This window comes from Gobius niger (genome assembly GCF_951799975.1).
Source record: "Gobius niger genome assembly, chromosome: 1".
NCBI classification, from domain to species: Eukaryota; Metazoa; Chordata; class Actinopteri; order Gobiiformes; family Gobiidae; genus Gobius; species Gobius niger.
In genome coordinates, this window is record NC_136852.1 from 35910758 (window position 1) to 35933283 (window position 22526).

General features: G+C 43.1%; 1 protein-coding gene across 1 annotated transcript in view; it reads right to left on the reverse strand.

Annotated features, from left to right (window-relative positions):
* c5 (complement component 5) overlaps positions 1–22526 on the reverse strand; it is a 199674-nt gene that overhangs the window by 124240 nt on the left and 52908 nt on the right. Inside the window, exons 10-13 of the mRNA XM_079563481.1 lie at positions 15085–15200; positions 12896–13087; positions 7704–7901; positions 5856–6068 (exon numbers count right to left, since the gene is read on the reverse strand). Of these exons, the coding sequence (XP_079419607.1) occupies positions 5856–6068; positions 7704–7901; positions 12896–13087; positions 15085–15200 (719 nt within the window). The remainder of the gene's footprint in view (positions 1–5855; positions 6069–7703; positions 7902–12895; positions 13088–15084; positions 15201–22526) is intronic.

Consider the following 22526-nt stretch of genomic DNA (forward strand, 5'->3'; position numbering starts at 1 on the left):
TACAAATTCAACAAATGACCATTTTCAGTTAATTACAAGCTTTAAAATGTATTGAAACGATGAGTTGCAGAATAATTTGGAACAGTAGATTTTGAGGTTTTTACTACAATCATTTTTGAAAAAAATGCTGTTATCACTAGGAGATTTTTTCAACCACATTTAAATGATCCTCTACCAGTTAACGACTTGAAAATTATGCTGACTCTCATTTGAGTTGACAATTTAGAAAATCTTAGACAAATGTAATTTGCATAATAATTTGGAATGCAGTGTAAAGACGTTGGGTGGAGGGAGCCCTTGAGGACTATAATGTCTCAACCACAGACCCACTCAGGCCAAGAGTGAGCCAAAGCAGCCGTTCAAGCACCATACATGTAGTCTCAGGGCCTCGTGGTGTGGATGCCATGTACTGCCTAGTCCCTGGGAAAGTATGTCTGGTCTGTTGGTGCGCATACGTCTTTTGGATACAGGTACATCAAGCTCCTGTATGAACACATTTAAAACATTTCTACGTGGAGAAACAACGGGCATCACTGGTTTGTTAGCAGCACTTGATCTACACCGAAGACAATAATAATGACTCCAGCGCTGTGAGGGCTGTTAATAAGCCTCTAGCATTACCAGCTATTCTCAGGTCGGGTTTTATTTTGTGCACAGACACCGGAGCAATTGCACACGTGCGCAGCTGAGAGGGAACAGTCTAGAGACAGAAAGAGAGGGATGATCCTGTCCCCTCTCTCATTTTCATGGGAGAAAATAAGTCTGTGCTGGTCTCTAAACGGACACAAAGTGCAAAAATACCACTGTGCAAATGAAAGATACGTATTTTTGCCTAATTTGTAGTGGATATACTGTAATCCGGCCTCCTGAGGTTCAGGTCACCTTAGTGCGCCGACGAAGCCTTTTGGATGAGAGGGGAAACGTTCGACACTTCAACTACTGTTCAGAGTACAGAAGGTGACACAAGAACCTTCTTTGAAGATGGACAACTCCTGTACGACTGAGAGCCTACACAGACATCTGGACATGTTGTTCAGAAAAAGCGTGCTTCTCTGTTGTCTGAATGTCAACAGCCTTGTCTGTTTGAGTAACTGGCTCAAAGAAAAGAAGTAGTGGCATATTTTTTAGGTAAGCATTTATGTTCTTTTTGGAGAGACATAAGAGGCTGGGTTGATAAGCCTCTGGTGAATAAATAGAAGAATAGTCTGACTACTAGTATGTTCAAAGGAAACTAAAGAAAGGAAAGTTTAAGCCATTGTTTAACTGCACTATAGGCTGAGTCCCAGTTTACAATGATGTGCCCGTTGTAACTTTATTTTCTGTCACCCTGTTTTGATCCCTTGAAGGGGCTTTTTTGTAAGTATTTTTTTTGTCATCCGTTTATTGACCGTGTTAAATTGTCATCATCAAATGTTAGTGTGATATATAACACTACATATTGTTTTCAATTAAATAAAAAAATGCACAAAGCAAGCCTATCCACTTTTCCATGTTGTTAAGAGTATTAAAATGATAATTCAAGGGACATATAGAATAGATTAAAATTTGTGATTAATTTGTAATTAATTGCAAGTTAACTATGACATTCAAGAGATTTAATTATTTGACAGCACGAGATAAAATATGATAAATTAAGATGCTTTTAGGTTGCTCTACAGTTTTGGCTCATTTACTGATGTTTTACTAGTGTTTGTCCCAACATCCAATCTGTAATTTTGACAAAAATCCCCAATTGCGATTCTTCGGACAAATATTGGGTTTTGATGCATACACTGCTGGAATTGCTCCACATTAGAACAATACACTATTAAATCCACTCACGGCGATAAAGCCCCTCGCCCCTGGGGCAGGCCCTCCTTGCGACCGCCCCTAACCCAAACCTGCTCTCGCCTCTCGTTTGCTATGAACTTTACATTCTTGTGGCGGGAAGATACCATTTAATGTTGAAATAAGGGGTGTTTAAGTGGTGCTTAAGTTAAAGTTGGTGCAGTCCAATCCAGCGGAGAATGGTGTCCGCAATGGTCCGCACAAGAAAAGAGGAAATATACAGTGAAAGGTAGAAAAGTGGACACATAAATAATTGTGTCTGGCAAACGCTGTGTGAGAAAGCATTAGAAAAGTGTCAAAGCCGTGTTTGTACTGGCAACCTCCTGCACCAAAGACCAGCGCACTATCACTAAGCTATAACTCCATACTAATGTGAACCTAATGTGCGCAGCTGTTCTCTAAATTAGCGGGCCGGTGAGGGTGCTCCAGCCTCCTCAATGGGTGAAACAATATTTTGGTCAGACCCATGTAGTAGGAGTTACACAGAGAGACGGACAGGAAACAGCCAATCACAACTTAATGTGACGGTACAGTCCAAAAAGGCGGAATTTGGAGGCAAAAACCTACAAATTTAAGCTTCTTTCTGTGACAGAGGGGTAGTATAAAGGCGAAGGAGTCTAAATATGTGACTTTTGCGAATAAAGTCGAACATTAATGAATTTAAGGTGAAACTCTGACAGAGACCAGCATGCTGCCAGGGTAAAAACTCTGGCGATTGTCATGGAGGATGGGCGGGCCACTTACAAGCCACTTGAAGGGCATTTTTGGCGAGAGTGGCTGCATTTGCACATCTTTAGGTCCAGCTTGGGAATGTGCCTGTGCCTCTGATTGGGTCTGTTCCAATCTGACAAAGTCTGTGAAAGATATGAGGCTTTGAATTTTGTTGAAAATGGCCTCTGACTGGCTTGTCACTCAGAAGCTTGGCTTGTCATGACCACAACCAATAATATTTCAAACATCTAAATGATGACTTTTAAAGCCACATGGGTCTGGGACATGTTGGCCAAAAGGGCTTTCAATTGAACATTCAGGGATCAGTGGTCAGAACTTCAAGAGGTACAATTTTAAAGGTTTGAGGTTCGGGCCAAGATGGCCGACTTCCTGTAGCATTTAGGGTGGGGTCATAATATAATTTTTTACATGTCCTGACGTGGTCTATGTCCCTGGCCAGTGTCACCTTTGTACGATAACATTTTTTGCGACTGGTCTTCCATTGACTCAATGTAAACTGCCTGCTTGAGGGGGTGCCACTGAGCCATTTTTTATTATTTTCTCTCGCAGACCCCACCCAAAATTAGAGCTCCCGAAGCACTAAGTTCTGATCCCTGTTACTTGCACTTCGGTGCACGTTTGCTATGTGATCAGCGTTTTCGGTCTCCAGCATTGATCTTAATTAGTCCCTCGCGGGACAGAGCTACTCTGGTGTTGTCCACCAGAGTAGCCAACAATGGGACTAAAATAAGTCCAAGATGGAATCACATAGTGCTGCAGCTATAGAATATTTTTGTAATTGAGTATTCAATTTTTTAATCACTTTTGTGTTTGTAAACACAAAAAATCAATAGTGTGATGTGTATGAAAGATCCCTTAAAATGAGCAAGCAATTGTTAGTTATTCCTCAAAATTTTATTCAAATCGATTTAAAAAAAAATAAACTTAACAATAAACAAATGGCAGTGCAAACCTAAATTAAATATACAGCCTATTTCCTAATAAAAAAAAGTAAAATGTGCGTAACCACTGCTACAACCCATCTGAGAATAGAGAATAAATAAGTATAGAAGAAAGTAAGAAAATATATTCAAGTATTACTAATAATTTAATTCAAACAGTACCAGTATCCAGATGAGGTAGTAGAATCATGTTTGACTGCTCAGACTTGTATCATGTAAAAAACAGGACTCCTCCCCTCTGCTCAGCTGTGGACTGTCAGTGGGAGGAGCAAAGGTACCTTTCTGCCGATGTGAACGCAGGCTCTGATTCACAAAACCCTGATATAAGAGAGCTCTGGAAACATGATTATTGAACAGCCCAAAGGCCGAATGTCTGTTAATTTCACACATTGACATTGAGATTCGGCTCCTGTGATTACGAAAGTTTGCACAGCAAAGAGAGCACAAGCTCCTCACTAGGGATGGGTACCGTTAAACCGTGCCTACTTGGAACCGACCGGAAAGCTCCGGTCAGGAGTGGTATATAAAATTAAAATTCTTTTCGGTGCCAACCTTCGGTTCTTTTTCTCTCCAGATATATGACCCGTAGCAAATCTTATAAAAGCAACATGACCATGTGCGCAGATACTGAGCCGCTTCAGCGCAAATGGAGCAAAGCAAAGCTATAACTTATAGCTATAACTTATCATAGCGAAACAAAGCTATAACTTGCTAAACTTTTGTAATAGAGATGGCAGAGCCGCGGTCTGCAACAGGACTGAGCAGGACATGGACTACACCAGTTGTAAAACTCAGAGCTAAACTAAACCAGTTATAAACCAGGATTAAGCCAGGACTGAATAAGAAACTTGAGCTTTTAGGCAAATTGAAAGAAAACGGTGTCTGATGTGGATCTGTCCTGTCTCTGCAGCTCAAGACGTAATAACGTCCTTTCTGTCTTTTTATCACCACTTAAGTGGAAATTGTTCTCAAAACCCAAAGTTACAGGTGACACTGCTGCTCCTGTGTAGCTTCTGCTGTGCTGTTTTAGGACTTTTTCCTAAACTACTTTTTTATACACGTTATTTTTTATTAAATTAAAATAACATTGGTATCGAAAAAAGTACCGTTAAGGCACCGGTACCAAAAAGCAGGTATCGTTAAAGTAGTGGTATAAAAAAAAACGAACGGTACCCAGCCCTACTTCTCACACAAACGCCACCGCATCACGGGGGAAAGAAGCGTTGCGCATTTAGTCAGATAAAGTCTATATCGCCAAATAAAGATCCAGGAGCAGAGAAACAAAAGTCGGACAGAGCACAGTAGAATCACACAGCGGCTCAGGCTGTAAATCAGACCCAGGTGAGTGAGAAGAGGGCAGGGAGCAGAAGTAGCAGCTCTCGCTATCACTCCAGTCTGAATGACACCCGCGGATACGCTGGACATTTCCTACGCGTAAACATAACAAGTACAATGGATTTCACTGATCAGAAACTTACTTTGGTTGCGCAGAATGTGCGGAGTTTAAGAAATAGTTGCAAAGGAAAAAGCATATTATTGGAATACTTGAAGAAGTTCTGGGCTTTAAGAAAAATTGCAAAGCTGCACTGATTTCATGGAGTTTGCTTGACTTTTGCGTTAATAGTGCGAATGCAACATCGTGAAAACCTGGAGGGACTGGCTATTTATGCCTCATCACTATTAACTCATAATTCAGGCTAAATGCATTACCTTGTAGAGGCTCCGAGTCCACTTGCAGAACTTTTTTTTCATTCACGTGTGGATGCTCAGTCCAATTGAAATGGACTTTGTTGACATGAATTAAACGAAGCCTCGAGGTAGAGAATTTGCCAAAGCTTTTTTGTATCAAATTATTCGAGTTACTAGAGGAATCGTTTCAGCCCTAGAATCACAGGGCTTCTGTCTAGACGCTTAAAAAATTACTTTATGGAAGCTCAGCTAACTTTTATCTGTTGCAGCTGAATCTGAGATTGCAAGGATCGTCAATTCTGATCGGTGACATCTATCACAGAAGGATAGATGTTGAGACTCGGTTATTGCAGTGGTCCAAACCTCGATTGCGATTCAGTATGGATAAATCTAGGATGAATTGTAGCCTCTTTTCATTAATAATTAATGAAGTTTTGAATCAAGTTTTGTGCAACAATTATTGTTGCACAAAACTTGATTCATAAGCACATTTTTCAAAGGGTCCCCTTGCATAAACCAAAAGGTGTAACTCTAAGCCTTGAATGAAGCTGTCATGAAGATTGACATATAAATGAGTCAGTCTTGTGACCGGCTTCCGTCACAGAGCCATTAATCCCCTCACTACTTTTGTCCCACTCTTGCCCTGGTCGAGTCCTGGTTCAGTACCTCCAGTCCGCTGACGCACTCGCCGGGTATGTTCAGCCACACGGCATCGGCCACCAGCTCCGCCGTGCTCTCTCCATATGGCATGTAGTACACCAGCAGCCGGATAGAGGGCACCATCTCCGCCGTCACCTGGAAACTCAGCGTGTGCCTGTTCCCCAGCTCCTTGTTGAACGCCATCCAACCGAACTTCACCACTTTCCCCTTGGACATGATCTGCACACGGCCGCAGGAGGAGCATGGAGTTATTTCACTGTTTTTATCAGAAAAGTTCTTGTTTTGTACTGACTTTATGGGACATCGAAATGATAGGAAATACAACTTGTAGAGTAGAAATGATAGTCAATTCCACGTGTTAAGTAAAACATTGCACTGGAACGTGCCCTCATCTTATATTTTCATCCGGAGAATTTTCATCCCCACTTTTGACTTTTTACACTCTTTTATTTATTTTTAGATGTTTGAATGGCTTGGCCCTCTCCTACCTGTCTGAGCTGATCTGCCCCATGCACCGTCTCGTGCTCTAAGGTCAGCAGATAAGCTGCAGCTTGTGGTCTGAAAGAAAGCTTCATGGGGACCGCGCCCCAAAGCTGTGGAACATGTTGCCTACAGAGACAAGCTCAGTCTCTACCAGTGTTTAAATCCCTCTTGAAAATGGACCTTTTCTCACAGGCTTTCAATAACTGAGTGAGATGTGTTTCAGATTTCCTACAGTATGTTGTTTGCATTACTTGGATTTGTTTTCTATTTATGGCTGTATTTTGTTGTATTTATCAGACTTTGCATCATATGTTAAGACTGTTTATTAATTCTTGTTTTATGATGTGTGTACGACACTTAACAGACCTCTGAGACCATCACAGATCAGCTGTATTTGAAGTGACATTAGATTAGACACAGGTAGGCTCTATTTAGTCATTGGGTCAACATGTGATCATTCAGAAATCTTCATTCAACTTCTGAAGGCACTTGGTTGCACTAAATGGAAAGTGGTATAGATACTTTTGCACATCCCACTTTTCAGAATGTATTCATAAAAAAAGGTTTGTAAATTTCATTTCACTTCACGATTGTGTGTCACTTAGTGTGTGTCTTTCACGTAAAATGTCTTGCTTGTAGTTTATTTACGGATTTTAAAAAAAGTAGTTTATTTACGGATTTAAAAAAAAAAGTTTATTTATGGATCAAACATGACAGCAGCAGACGCGATGCTATTTTTCGATCAAGCTTTAGGCCGTGTTCTAAATAGTTTAGCTCAAAAGTTTACAGCAGGTACGTCATACGTCATCGGATACGGTGATACGATTGGCTGTGCCTACGAGCACACGCATGATAGACATTCGTAGCGCCCAATAAACGGCTATGGCCGATCGTAAACCACACCTCTCCTACGAGAAAATTAATTGGTGGTCCCCAGACTAAATATCACTTGGGATGGCGTTAGCCAGGCTACCATAGCATGGCAAAATGTCTAAAAGTGAAAGTACTTAAAAAACTTAAATAACTTAAAAAAAGTGAAAGGGGAAGGGACACTTTTTCAACCCACTGTATCTCCGTATGGAATAATGGTGACCTGTTCCTTTAAGTGGAGAAAATGACTTGTTTTTTGTCTATGCACTTCACTTTATTTACCTAAATGTTTGCAGATTCTGTTCAATAAGTTAAGAGCAATAAGAACATCTTGGAGATCAGTAGATCTCCAACCAGCAGATGTTGGAGTTTTACTGATCTCCAAGGACCGGCTAAGGTCTAGAGGACCATAAGGTTCTAGAGGACCTTATGGTCCTTGTAGAGATCCGTGCGCTAGAAGGACCTTATGGCAGTGAGTGTGTGGCTCAGGGGTGCCCTCACCAGGTAGTTGAGGGACTTGACGGACAGGTAGGGCGGGGCCACAGAGTACACAGTGACCTGGGTGTAGCCCCCCACAGCAGTCTCGATGGGTGATGGGTCAATGTACAGGTAGCGGCCGTTTGGAGAGTCGTAGGATTCGGCCCTCAGGAGGAGAGACGCCTGGCTCTGCGCCGGGAGCGAGCGGTCCGCCGTGACAATCTGAACACACGATTAAAGAGAAGGAACACACGATTAAAGAGCGTGAACACGTGATTAAAGAGCGGAAACACACGATTAAAGAGCGGAAACACACGATTAAAGAGCGGGAACACATGATCAAAGAGCAGGAACACACGATTAAAGAGCGGAAACACACGATTAAAGAGCGGGAACACACGATTAAAGAGCGGGAACACGCGATTAAAGAGCGGAAACACACGATTAAAGAGCGGGAACACACGATTAAAGAGCGGGAACATGCGATTAAAGAGCGGAAACACACGATTAAAGAGCAGAAACACACGGTTAAAGAGCGGAAACACATGTTTAAAGAGCGGGAACACACGATTAAAGAGCGGAAACACATGTTTAAAGAGCGGGAACACACGATTAAAGAGCGGAAACACACGGTTAAAGAGCGGAAACACATGTTTAAAGAGCGGAAACACACGATTAAAGAGCGGGAACACATGACTAAAGAGCGGAAACACACGGTTAAAGAGCGGAAACACACGATTAAAGAGCGGAAACACACGGTTAAAGAGCGGAAACACATGTTTAAAGAGCGGAAACACACGATTAAAGAGCGGAAACATACGATTAAAGAGCGGGAACACACGATTAAAGAGCGGAAACACACGGTTAAAGAGCGGGAACACGCGATTAAAGAGCGGGAAAACATGATTAAAGAGCGGGAACACATGATTAAAGAGCGGAAACACACGATTAAAGAGCGGGAACACATGATTAAAGAGCGGGAACACACGATTAAAGAGCGGGAACACGCGATTAAAGAGCGGGAACACATGATTAAAGAGCGGGAACACACGATTAAAGAGCGGGAACACACGATTAAAGAGCGGAAACACACGATTAAAGAGCGGAAACATACGATTAAAGAGCGGGAACACACGATTAAAGAGCGGAAACACACGATTAAAGAGCGGAAACACATGATTAAAGAGCGGGAACACACGATTAAAGAGCGGGAACACACGATTAAAGAGCGGAAACACACGATTAAAGAGCGGAAACACACGATTAAAGAGCGGGAACACGCGATTAAAGAGCGGGAACACGCGATTAAAGAGCGGGAACACACGATTAAAGAGCGGAAACACACGATTAAAGAGCGGGAACACACGATTAAAGAGCGGAAACACGCGATTAAAGAGCGGGAACACGCGATTAAAGAGCGGAAACACGCGATTAAAGAGCGGAAACACGCGATTAAAGAGCGGAAACACACGATTAAAGAGCGGAAACACGCGATTAAAGAGCGGGAACACGCGATTAAAGAGCGGGAACACGCGATTAAAGAGCGGAAACACACGATTAAAGAGCGGAAACACACGATTAAAGAGCGGAAACACACGATTAAAGAGCGGAAACACACGATTAAAGAGCGGGAACACACGATTAAAGAGCGGAAACACACGATTAAAGAGCGGAAACACACGATTAAAGAGCGGAAACACACGATTAAAGAGCGGGAACACACAACTAAAGAGCGGAAACACACGATTAAAGAGCGGAAACACACGATTAAAGAGCGGAAACACACGATTAAAGAGCGGGAACACCCGATTAAAGAGCGGGAACACACGATTAAAGAGCGGGAACACATGGTTAAAGAGCGGAAACACACGGTTAAAGAGCGGAAACACATGTTTAAAGAGCGGAAACACACGATTAAAGAGCGGAAACACATGATTAAAGAGCGGGAACACACGATTAAAGAGCGAAAACACAAGATTAAAGAGCGGAAACACACGATTAAAGAGCGGAAACACACGATTAAAGAGCGGGAACACACGATTAAAGAGCGGGAACACACGATTAAAGAGCGGAAACACACGATTAAAGAGCGGGAACACACGATTAAAGAGCGGAAACACAAGATTAAAGAGCGGAAACACATGATTAAAGAGCGGAAACACACGATTAAAGAGCGGAAACACACGATTAAAGAGCGGGAACACCCGATTAAAGAGCGGGAACACACGATTAAAGAGCGGGAACACATGGTTAAAGAGCGGAAACACACGGTTAAAGAGCGGAAACACATGCTTAAAGAGCGGAAACACACGATTAAAGAGCGGAAACACATGATTAAAGAGCGGGAACACACGATTAAAGAGCGAAAACACAAGATTAAAGAGCGGAAACACATGATTAAAGAGCGGAAACACACGATTAAAGAGCGGAAACACACGATTAAAGAGCGGGAACACACGATTAAAGAGCGGGAACACATGATTAAAGAGCGGAAACACACGATTAAAGAGCGGAAACACACGATTAAAGAGCGGGAACACACGATTAAAGAGCGGGAACACACGATTAAAGAGCGGAAACACATGATTAAAGAGCGGGAACACACGATTAAAGAGCGGGAACACATGATTAAAGAGCGGGAACACACGATTAAAGAGCGGAAACACACGATTAAAGAGCGGAAACACATGATTGAAGAGCGGGAACACACGATTAAAGAGCGAAAACACAAGATTAAAGAGCGGAAACACATGATTAAAGAGCGGAAACACACGATTAAAGAGCGGAAACACACGATTAAAGAGCGGGAACACACGATTAAAGAGTTGAAACACGCGATTAAAGAGCGGGAACACACGATTTAAGAGCGGAAACACATGATTAAAGAGCGGGAACACATGATTAAAGAGCGGAAACACATGATTAAAGAGCGGGAACACACGATTAAAGAGCGGGAACACATGATTAAAGAGCGGAAACACACGATTAAAGAGCGGGAACACACGATTAAAGAGCGGGAACACACGATTAAAGAGCGGAAACACATGATTAAAGAGCGGGAACACACGATTAAAGAGCGGGAACACATGATTAAAGAGCGGGAACACACGATTAAAGAGCGGAAACACACGATTAAAGAGCGGAAACACATGATTGAAGAGCGGGAACACACGATTAAAGAGCGAAAACACAAGATTAAAGAGCGGAAACACATGATTAAAGAGCGGAAACACACGATTAAAGAGCGGAAACACACGATTAAAGAGCGGGAACACACGATTAAAGAGCGGAAACACGCGATTAAAGAGCGGGAACACACGATTTAAGAGCGGAAACACATGATTAAAGAGCGGGAACACATGATTAAAGAGCGGAAACACATGATTAAAGAGCGGGAACACACGATTAAAGAGCGGAAACACACGATTAAAGAGCGGAAACACATGATTAAAGAGCGGGAACACATGATTAAAGAGCGGGAACACAGGATTAAAGAGCGGAAACACACGATTAAAGAGCGGAAACACACGATTAAAGAGCGGAAACACATGATTAAAGAGCGGGAACACACGATTAAAGAGCGGAAACACATGATTAAAGAGCGAAAACACACGATTAAAGAGCGGGGACACACGATTAAAGAGCGGAAACACATGATTAAAGAGCGGGAACACATGATTAAAGAGCAGGAACACATGATTAAAGAGCGGGAACACATGATTAAAGAGCGGGAACACACGATTAAAGAGCGGGAACACATGATTAAAGAGCGGAAACACACGATTAAAGAGCGGGAACACGCGATTAAAGAGCGGGAACACATGATTAAAGAGCGGGAACACACGATTAAAGAGCGGGAACACATGATTAAAGAGCGGGAACACACGATTAAAGAGCGGAAACACACGATTAAAGAGCGGAAACACACGATTAAAGAGCGGAAACACATGATGAAAGAGCGGGAACACGCGATTAAAGAGCGGGAACACACGATTAAAGAGCGGGAACACACGATTAAAGAGCGGAAACACATGATTAAAGAGCGGGAACACACGATTAAAGAGCGGGAACACACGATTAAAGAGCGGAAACACACGATTAAAGAGCGGAAACACATGATGAAAGAGCGGGAACACGCGATTAAAGAGCGGGAACACACGATTAAAGAGCGGGAACACGTGATTAAAGAGCGAAAACACACGATTAAAGAGCAGGAACACACGATCTGTAATGGGAACACACAATTAAGTTAAATGTATTTGACAGCTGAACCGATCATGTCGGTTCAGCTAGTTACTGATCAGTTAAACGGGATCATGTCGGTTCAGGACGTGCTCCTCGTGTTTCCGTTAAATGGTATCATGTCGGTTCAGGACGTGCTCCTCGTGTTCTCCGTTAAATGGGATCATGTCGGTTCAGGACGTGCTCCTCGTGTTCTCCGTTAAACGGGATCATGTCGGTTCAGGACGTGCTCCTCGTGTTTCCGTTAAACGGGATCATGTCGGTTCAGGACGTGCTCCTCGTGTTCTCCGTTAAACGGGATCATGTCGGTTCAGGATGTGCTCCTCGTGTTCTCCGTTAAACGGGATCATGTCGGTTCAGGATGTGCTCCTCGTGTTCTCCGTTAAACCGGATCATGTCGGTTCAGGACGTGCTCCTCGTGTTCTCCGTTAAATGGGATCATGTCGGTTCAGGACGTGCTCCTCGTGTTCTCCGTTAAACGGGATCATGTCGGTTCAGGATGTGCTCCTCGTGTTCTCCGTTAAACGGGATCATGTCGGTTCAGGATGTGCTCCTCGTGTTCTCCGTTAAACCGGATCATGTCGGTTCAGGACGTGCTCCTCGTGTTCTCCGATAAACGGGATCATGTCGGTTCAGGACGTGCTCCTCGTGTTCTCCGTTAAACGGGATCATGTCGGTTCAGGACGTGCTCCTCGTGTTCTCCGTTAAACGGGATCATGTCGGTTCAGGACGTGCTCCTCGTGTTCTCCGTTAAACGGGATCATGTCGGTTCAGGACGTGCTCCTCGTGTTCTCCGTTAAACGGGATCATGTCGGTTCAGGACGTGCTCCTCGTGTTCTCCGTTAAACGGGATCATGTCGGTTCAGGACGTGCTCCTCGTGTTCTCCGTTAAACGGGATCATGACGGTTCAGGACGTGCTCCTCGTGTTCTCTGTTAAACGGGCTCATGACGGTTCAGGACGTGCTCCTCTTACCTGCAGGTTGATGGTGAGTGTGTCGATCTTGATGTTGCAGCTGAAGGAGGCGATGCCGTTTCTGTGGCTGGTGGAAGCGTCCGGAGAACAGTACAGCTCCTCCGCATCTCTACCACTTCTACTCAGACGTCGGTCCTGGAGACTCACTGGTACTCCGCTCACCGGCTCCCCCAGGTGGTCCTTTACCAGCACCTGCAACACACACCAGATGCACACAGCTTCATACCACCTTCAGAACTCAGAGTCGTTTTTATTGTCCCTGAAAGAGTTTGCAAACTTGGAACTTTCTCTTTTGGCATGCAAATAAGGAAAAAAAAACATAAAGGGTGCCCAATAGCACTCACGTTTTCTGGTTATTATCAGGAGTTTTAATATTCTGGTTTTATTTCTGATCATATGAACACAGTTTCCTGATTATATAAACTTGAAAATAGCAGTATGTTGTAGTTATCTGTATGTTGTAGGAGTTACCTGTATGTTTGCGTTCACCTGTATGTGGTAGCTTCCTGTACAGTGCCTCTCGAAAGTACTAATACACCTTGAAGTTTTGCACATTTTGTCATGTTTACAACAAACATTCCAATTTTATTTTTATTTTTTTACTGAAAGTTCACACACAAGTAACAGACAACTGTGAAGTGAAAGCAAAATGATATATGATTCTGTTATTTTTCAAAAAATAGAAAAGTGAAATGTGCATAATTATTCATACAACATTTTTCTGAGTGCATTAAATTGCCTTTATAACATTCCTAATGACTGCAGAATGTTCACACCTTGGCCTAACGGTTAAACAGAGGCCACCTGTGCGTAATCTACCCTCAGTATAATTACAGCTGTTGTGTGAGGGCCTCAGAGCTGTGGTCGGAGTGTGTTGGTCACTAAACAACATCATGAAGGTCAAGGAGCACCAGAGAGGTCAGGGATAAAGCTGTGGAGAAGTTTAAAGTAGTGTTAAGTTATATAAAGATTTCCCAAGATTTAAACATCTCCCGGAGCAACTGTTCAATCCATCATTCAGAAATGGAAAGAGTAAAGCACCACTGTGAACCTACCGAGACACAGCCGTCCACCTAAACTAACAAACTGAACAAGGAGAGCACTGGTCAGAAATACAACCAAGTGCCCCATGATAACTCTGGAGGAGCTGTGAAGTCCTGCCGCTGAGCTGGGGGAATCTGCACATGGGACAACTATAAGTCGTATCTACACAAATCTGGCCTTCATGGACGAGTGGAAGAAGAAAGCCATTATTGAAAGGAGGCCATAAGAAATCCCGTTTGAAGTTTGCTAGAAGTCATATGGAGGACACAGCTCCATGTGGAAGAAGGAGCTTTGGTCAGATGAGACAAAAATGTAACTTTTTGGCCCAAATGCAAAACGTTATGTATGGAGCAAACCTAACACTGCTCATCGTCCTGAGTGCATCATCCCCAGTGTCAAATATACGGGGGGAGCATCATGCTGTGGGGCTGCTTTTCCTCAGCGGGGACTGAGGAGAGTGTAAGAATAGTTGGGAAGATGGATGGAGCCAAATACAGGGACATTTTGGAGGAAAACCTGCTGGAGTCGCAAGAAAACTGAGGCTGGGGCGGAGATTCACCTTCAGCAGGACAATGACCCGAAACACAAAGATAAATCTACAATGGAATGGTTTAAAAAACATATTCATGTGTTAGAATGGCCCAGTCAAAGTCCTGACCTAAATCCTATTGAAAATCTGTGGAAAGACCTGAAAACTGCTGTTCACAAACGCTCTCCTTCTAATGTGACGGAGCTTGAGTTGTTTTGTAAAGAGGAATGGGCTAAAATGTCAGTCTCTACATGTGCAAATCTTGTAGAGTCAAACCCCAAAAGACTTGTGCTGTTATTGCAGCAAAAGGGGGTTCCACAAAGTATTCATTCATGCTGTATGAATACTTATGCAAGCCCCATTTTTCACTTTTCTATTTTTTGAAAAATAACAGAATCATGTATCATTTTGCTTTCACTTCACAGTTGTCGGTTACTTGTGTGTGAACGTTCAGTAAAAAAATCTAAATCAAATCTTTTTGTTTATGGTTGTGAACATGACACAATATGCAAAAGCTCAAGGTGTATGAATACTTTCGAGAGGCACTGTATGTTGTGGTTACCTGTATGTTGTAGGAGTTACCTGTATGTTGTGGTTACCTGTATGTTGTAGTTACCTGTATGTTGTAGGGCAGTCCCGGTTTGATGAATGGTGGAGTGGACACCAGGCCCAGGGTGTACGGGCTCTGAACAAACTTGGCCGACCGGAGCTCCGCCTCTTCACTGATGCCGCCTGTCACACAGACACACCAATAAAAGTACTGTTACTGCACAAATATGAGTCAAGTTCCACTGAATCTACTTTAAGCCTTGTGTTCCGTTCAAGTGGGTGCGATGCGTTTTCTAGGGCAGTGGTTCTCAACTGGTTTAGCGTCAGGACCCACATTTCCCATGGGTTGGCAAGCCTCGACCCAAATATGACTTGTAAAATATAATGATGGATCTTCCTTAAATACGTTGTTTTTCTGGATACCTTTGTACGTCTTTACCGTGTTTTTGTGGAGGTTTGGTGGATTTGTTTACTTTGAGACTCCAAAATGGTCCTGAAGAAAGCAGCTTTTTGAAGGTAAACAAACTGCTAGCTTATCAGCTAAACCCATTTGAGATCTACAAACATCTTCTTCTGAGACACTGAACAGTGAAGAGGCACCAAGAGCCCCCACACCTGCAGCACGGAGGAGGCGTCACAAGAGGAGCTACAGGAATCAACAAAAGGGACCAACGAGGAGATGGTGAGAGACTGTGGAGGGAGCTGTGCAGGAGGAAGAGGAAGGACGAGGTGGAGCTGACCAGTGCAGGACACCACGCTCTGAGACGGGGACAAGCCCAGGAGGCGGAGCACCGTTTCAGATGATCAGAGGAGACAGAGGGCAGCTACAGTTCCTCCATGCGGGTGGAGTGGCTGAAGGACAACGAGATCATGGACCCGGCCGAGGACAGGAACTTCTACATCACCGTGGACCACGACCTGATCATCAAGCAGGCGCGTCTGTCCCACACGGCCAACTACACCTGTGTGGCCAAGAACATCGTGGCCAAGAGCTCCACCGCCGTGGTCATCGTCTACGGATTTCCCATCAACCAGTGCTCCTCCTGTGACCAAAACAGTGAAGATGGCGGACGCGACACAACCGTCTTTCACCAAAGAAAAAAAAAAGAGTGGTGCCACTGAATGGTGCTGCTGCCGGATGCTCTCTCATCGAATGCAATTTCTCCATCTGTGAGATCAATAAAGTATCATCTTATCTTATCTTATTTATGGTTTATTTGATAGGGACAGTGCAAGTTAATGAACAAGCCACACCGGATTGTAGCCTTAGGCTAATTTTCATCCGTCGTCCCCCATGCGCACTCTCAAACATCCTGGCCTATTGTACATGTTTTTAGTGGTAGGGGAAACCCGAGTACCTGGAGGAAACCTACGCAGACACGGGGAGAACATGCAAACTCCACACAGAAAGGCCCCGTCCTTGGTGGGAATCGAACCCGGACCTTCTAGCTGTGAAGCACAAGCACTAACCGCTGTGCTACCGTGCCGCCCGCCCCTTAAATACATGTTGATGAATACGCTTTAAATAAGCCATGAAATCTTAAATTATAATCATAAAAAACAGCAACCCGAACAGCAAATGTGGTCCTTAATCCCATGTAAATTTTCAATGTATAATTTTTTAAGCTCCAACTCCTGAATTTTGTTCGAATAGTCAGAAAAACTCTCCTGATATATATATTTTTTTCAAATTCCAACATTTACCCTTGCCTCATTGACCTTAAGTTAAATGGGTCTCGAAACCTGTGGATTCTTGAAGGTGCAGAATTGTGTTCTAAAGACTAAAAAGACTCCAACTGTGTTCCATGTTGTGTTAAAATATATAAATTGTATGTACAATGAATTTACATTTGCTTACAACAACTACAAAATAGGTATTGGAAGTAAAAGACATTTTGGCGAGACATTGCAGGTGAATAAAGTCAATTTTCAAATTCAAAGATATCAATTTTAAACGTTTGCTGACGATTAATGACATGAATATGGAAAAAAAAATTAACTGCAAGTGTTTTGCCATTTTATGGTTTCATAAAAAATAAGGTTTTTTTTAAGCCTAAAAATGCCCAAAATTCCCTTATTTTCAGTGACGAAATCTAAATAATGGATCAAGCCACGTTTAAAAAAAAACAAAAAAAACAACATACATTTAGAGGGGATTCTTTCTTTTCAATATTTCTTTTCATTTCAAATCATATTTGCTTCATTCACTCCCAAATACAAAGCATCTCTAAGGGTTCCCTAGGGTAAAACTTCAAGGTCGATGTTTTCTCTACTATTGCAATGAATTCCAAGGGTTTGAGCTTAAATTTTCTAAATGTCTATTTTAGGGACGACCCTACTGAACAGTAATTTGAACAGACTCATGTATCAATTCTATACTTTTTTTTTTTTTACATAAATATTAAAATAAATGTTTTCTGGGAAAGGCTTGCAACCCACTGAAAACCGTTCCGCAACCCATCAGCTGAGAACCACTGATCAAGGGTATTTTGTATCTTCAGCCTCACACGGGAAGATTTCAAAATTGTCGGCAGATTTTTCAAACCTGAGAGATCCCACACACAGCGATAAAAAATCACAGGCATGACAGTCGTACAGCGTGTGGTGAAATCATCACGTCACACACAAACCGATTTGACTCACCAACATTCCCAGGTCAGACGAGAAGTCTCGCAAAACCTCTCGAGATCAAACGTGACTTCAGAGTAAACAAACATGGCGGACGAATAAGAGGCAGTGGCTTGACGGCTGTTTTGATTTTGAATTCCCCTCCGTGCTTCCCGGTGCTTCCTCGTCACCTCGTCACCTTGCTTTCTCATTGGCTACACATCACAGTCAACAGGCAGCTGCTGATTGGTCCTCGGGGCTCACCACACACCGGGGCCGTTTCTCCATCTGTGTACTTGTGTGGACTTGTGGTTCGTGGACTTGTGAAACGGCAAGTCCTGTTCCAATTCAAAGTTCTCTTCTCAACAAGTTCGCTGGAAATACCTGGATGAGAACTTGCTCCGCCCATTTTGCCGAGCTTGCATCAGAGAAGACTCGTCTGTTCTTCGCCAGCTGTATTTCCCACAATCCGTTTTGCTTTTGTTGAGCGCAGTCTTAACACTCCATACCCAGCAGGAATATCTGATCAGATTATGTAGAGCCGTTACGATCATCGGAGCATCCTTAAGATAGTCGTAAGGGGAGAATCTGGGCTAAAATGAGGCTAATTATCCTGCCGTGTGAACCAGGCTTTATCTACACTTGTTTATGTACACTTGTCTTAAATCTTCCTTTACATTCTTGTTTCGTGAAGTAATTTAAAAATACTTGTATCTGAAGATCCACCCCAGCCCCTTACCCCTCATTAACTACATCGACACGCACAAGACTAATGCACTGATTCTGTTGCCGATATAGACTAGGGCTGCACAATATATCTCAAAAAACATTGTATCACGATCGCGATTGTCTTCATCGGACTGAGATCGACACATTTTTTGCAAACTCAGCCAAAAACAAACAATGCATTGAACTTATAAACGTCTAAAGAGGTGTCATAATGTACGTACACACCGAACTGGACGAATCGTGCTATCGCTGGGGGAACAGCGAAATGAGTAACTTCAAAATACACCCCATAGCTCCCACGCGGTTACAATACTATTGGATGGCATAAAATCAGCAGTTTGCATTGTACATGTTTATACTTCTGGTCCTACCTGAACTGTATCAAAGGTATTTTTTGCAAGACATTATGTAGGAAATTGGCGTAAGGGGGTGAGACTAGCAGGTGTGGTATAGGCCGCTGTTGTAGCAGCAGCGGGTGCCCTGTTTTCCAAGCTTCAACGCAGCGTACTGTTGATGTCGCTGATATCTCCAGGTTGGGGGTTTGGTTTAGAGTAGATGGTCGTACGTCGGAACCAAGGCGTTCTTTTTAATTAGCCTTCGGGGCAACTCACACGCCAGGAAAGGTGGGATCGTGAGGACTTGGCCGGTCTGAAATGCGACTCTGGTCCGCTGAGTGTTTTTAAATGTTTTTATATTGTGAACGCCGTGCCAGAATGGTTGCCTTTTTAAGCGGATGGCTCAAACCCATTCAGGTAGCGGTAGGTAGGGTGAGATGAAGGAGCTGCTGTAGCTGCAGTTCCTCATCTGCCAATAGCAATCATATGCTGTAGTACATATTGACCAAGTCAGTATATTATAAAGTGAGCAGTGCATATTTTAAGCAGCAAAATGTCTTGAAATGATATTGATGAAATAATGTGTTTTAGACATAGTTAATTAAAAGTCAGTAACTGACTACATTTTAATCATTGTTTGTTGAAGAGTATGGAATTTTGGCGTGTCAGTTCAATAGTTCAACTCCCTGCCTTAACAATGCTCCATTAAATATGTTAACTGTGGGCCTTGTATGTGATCTGTATGAAGCACAGTATATGTATACATAAGGAACATAGAATGTGTTAAAAATAGACCATGACCGATAATTGATTGGAGAAGAGCATGCAATATGATGGGTTTTCCCCTCATGTGACTTGACCTGTATAGACGACAATTGAACTTGTGTTTCACGCCAAACTCATGACTATGACTTGGGAATAAGGAGGAGGGGATAATGTAAACGTATATAAGGAGATGTTTTTCGTTGAACGAAAGGTCTTTTGGGAACCCTCGAGAGAAGGTTGTACTTGCTGCCTGTTCTACTGCATTTTAATTTCTTTATTAAAAATCCGCAAAACGCAGTACCTGTCCTCGAGTTTCAATTTTTAGTTCGTGTCCACTTCTGGCTTAGTATCTTAGGGGTATTGACTTTGTATGCTTTCCCCCCACACGGGGACGCATGGTAAAGCCAATATTCGTTAATAAGTTCTATTTTCTTCAAACCTTGAGGTCTACGCGGGGAACAGAGTGAGTATCGGGCCACATGGTATATCTCGTGGGTGTAGAGAATAACCTTAGCTTGTACTGAGGAGAAAATTTTGTTTTATCCGAGTCGTAAGTTCGATTTTCACATTTATAGAGGCGAAGCAACAGTTAAAATGCGCTAGAAAAACGAGAATTGCAAAGTCTGTATAAGTTATAAGGAAGCCCTTAGTTGTGGTAGATTTGTTGATTGATGAAAGCTTGAAGGAAATCAAGGTGGCTGTAGTATAAAATTAAGAAAACTTTGAACTCTCTCAATAGATACGGGATGTATAAGCAGAGGGTGCGTGTTAGGCTTCTGCCATCAGCGGGTGAGGTGAGACGCCCCCGTTGACGTCGGGCCGCCTTAAAGAGCCTGAGATTGTGGTTTCTTTAATACGATAGTATTTGTGTTAGCATAGGTAATCCCAGGTGCAGAATAATGCAGCCGTTATTACTATGCATTAGTAGTCCAAGGAACCATGATGGTACAGCTGGTGAGGTTGATGTATGAGTTCATTCGCATGTAGTAGTCTTCAGCCTTAAGGGCCCCTCGTCGGCATAGAGAATTATGTTTGGATGAGGCATCTGCACATGCTATGATCGTAAACGGGTTGGGTTTAAAGGACCCTGGAAGAGCAGTGTATCACTGCCCCTTTCTGCTCAGTGTGGATGTTGCGTAGATGATTTGGAAAAAAAATTATGGTCGGGACGCCGATACCTTTTGGGAATGTGACAGTGTGAATTTTGTGTGCGCCCCGCGGACTATAAAAGGGTTCAGTTTCCTTACTCCGCCCCACCCACCTGACCCCTGACGTCACGCGCTATCGGAGCCGGTGTCATGGCGGCACTACAGCTGTCCACTCTACTACGACGAGGCGCACTGTCGCTGTTTGTAAAAGCGTCAGGCTCAGCGATGTCATAGTGTAGCGAGCATCGGGTGAGTAGGGCTAGTATCCTGTGAACATTCACTGACTTGCGTGTGGCTAATGCGGGTTTATTTGTAGCTTCCGGGTGGCTCGGTGTGAGGGCTTGTGTTGGTGCGGGGAACACAAGGGGCGCGCCATGACCTCAGTATGTCGCTAAAACTACCTGGTTACGATTACTATCCTTAAAATGTACACACCGCAGTTGTTTACATGTAGTCTGTTTCTTTAGGCTCCTGCTGGCAGTGCTCTTTGTTTTGTGTCGTCCTCCACTCTCCATGTGTGTACCTGTGACTCTACTTTCCTGTGTCTTTGGCGTGTGGCTCAGGATGTAAAGCAACACTGCTCACATGGCTGGAGTAAATAAATGTCCGAGAAAAAGACTGTTCTGCTTCGAAGGTAAAATCTATGGAGCTTCACTTCTGGGAGCATGGACAAACTAGGCGGAAATGGATGAACCGTGTGCCTACACGCGATTCGTCGTGTGCAGCATTTGTTATTTTTGGAAAACCTGAAATTAACTCAAAAACAAGTTGAACTTGAATGAACGGACATATTATTTGTCTCTGTTGTTTCAGTCTACGGATCTGTGAGCCTTATGGGGTGTATGTGCTTAACCTAAACACGGGGAACAGCTAAATGAGTAACTTCAAAATAATAATGTAACACCCCATAGCTCCCACGCGGTTACATGTATATATTACATCTGTGTAACTCTGGAAATGTCCCTTGTGTTTTGGTTCAAAGCTCTATAAATCAGGTTAGAAATTAGGTTGAAAAACCCTTCAGACAAATCTTTCATAACCTGACGAAGGCCTTTGAGGCTGAAATGTGTTTCGGTTATATGGTGAATGGTCACCACTTAAATAGCGCTTTTCCACCTACAGTAGGCACTCAAAGCACTTTACAGCAAGGAACCACTCACCCTCATTTATTCCAGTGTACACAGATACTGGTGGCAAGTAGGGTGAAGTGTCTTGCCCAAGGACACAACGACAGTGTGCACCTTCAGGGGGCGGGGTTCCAACCTCCGACCTACTGGTCACGGGACGACCCTCTCTACCAACTGTGCCACTGTGGCAGATGAATGTGTGAATCTGGTCCATTTGGAGAAAACAAAACCAAGAACCAAAAGAGATGACTGTATGAAAAAAAGCTTTTCACCAGCTGTGTCTCATCTCAGTGCGTTATTATCCACAAGTCGACTCATCTGCCAGTAGTAACAGAGCAGGTGAAATTAAAATGCATAGAAAAGATGATAAATCACAAAGCAATAAAGGTTACGTCAGGCAACATTGAGTAAGTAAAGTCCGATTAGGCAAATGAACAGGTCCCGCACTATTCTTTGTTGTTGTTAATTCAATATTGTTACATGTTTGAACTGTCATATATCATACTTAATGATGACACAAGCAACATATTCGGTATATATTGTCATTGCAGTGTAATAAGTAATAAAAGTCCCAACAGTCTGTCACAAATGTCAAATGTCCCTAAAGTTAGTGAAACTTGTTAAATGCATCAAGGCTTGATTTTAACCCTACCCCCCTTTGAAATCCCCTGAATCTCAGAAATTAAATGAGGTATGCAGCTCAAATTTTGTTCACAGAATATTTAGTAAATCAACATCAACTATTCAAAAGTTTGAAGCAAATCCAAAAAGGTTTAGTTGAATTGTAGTCCTAGAAGC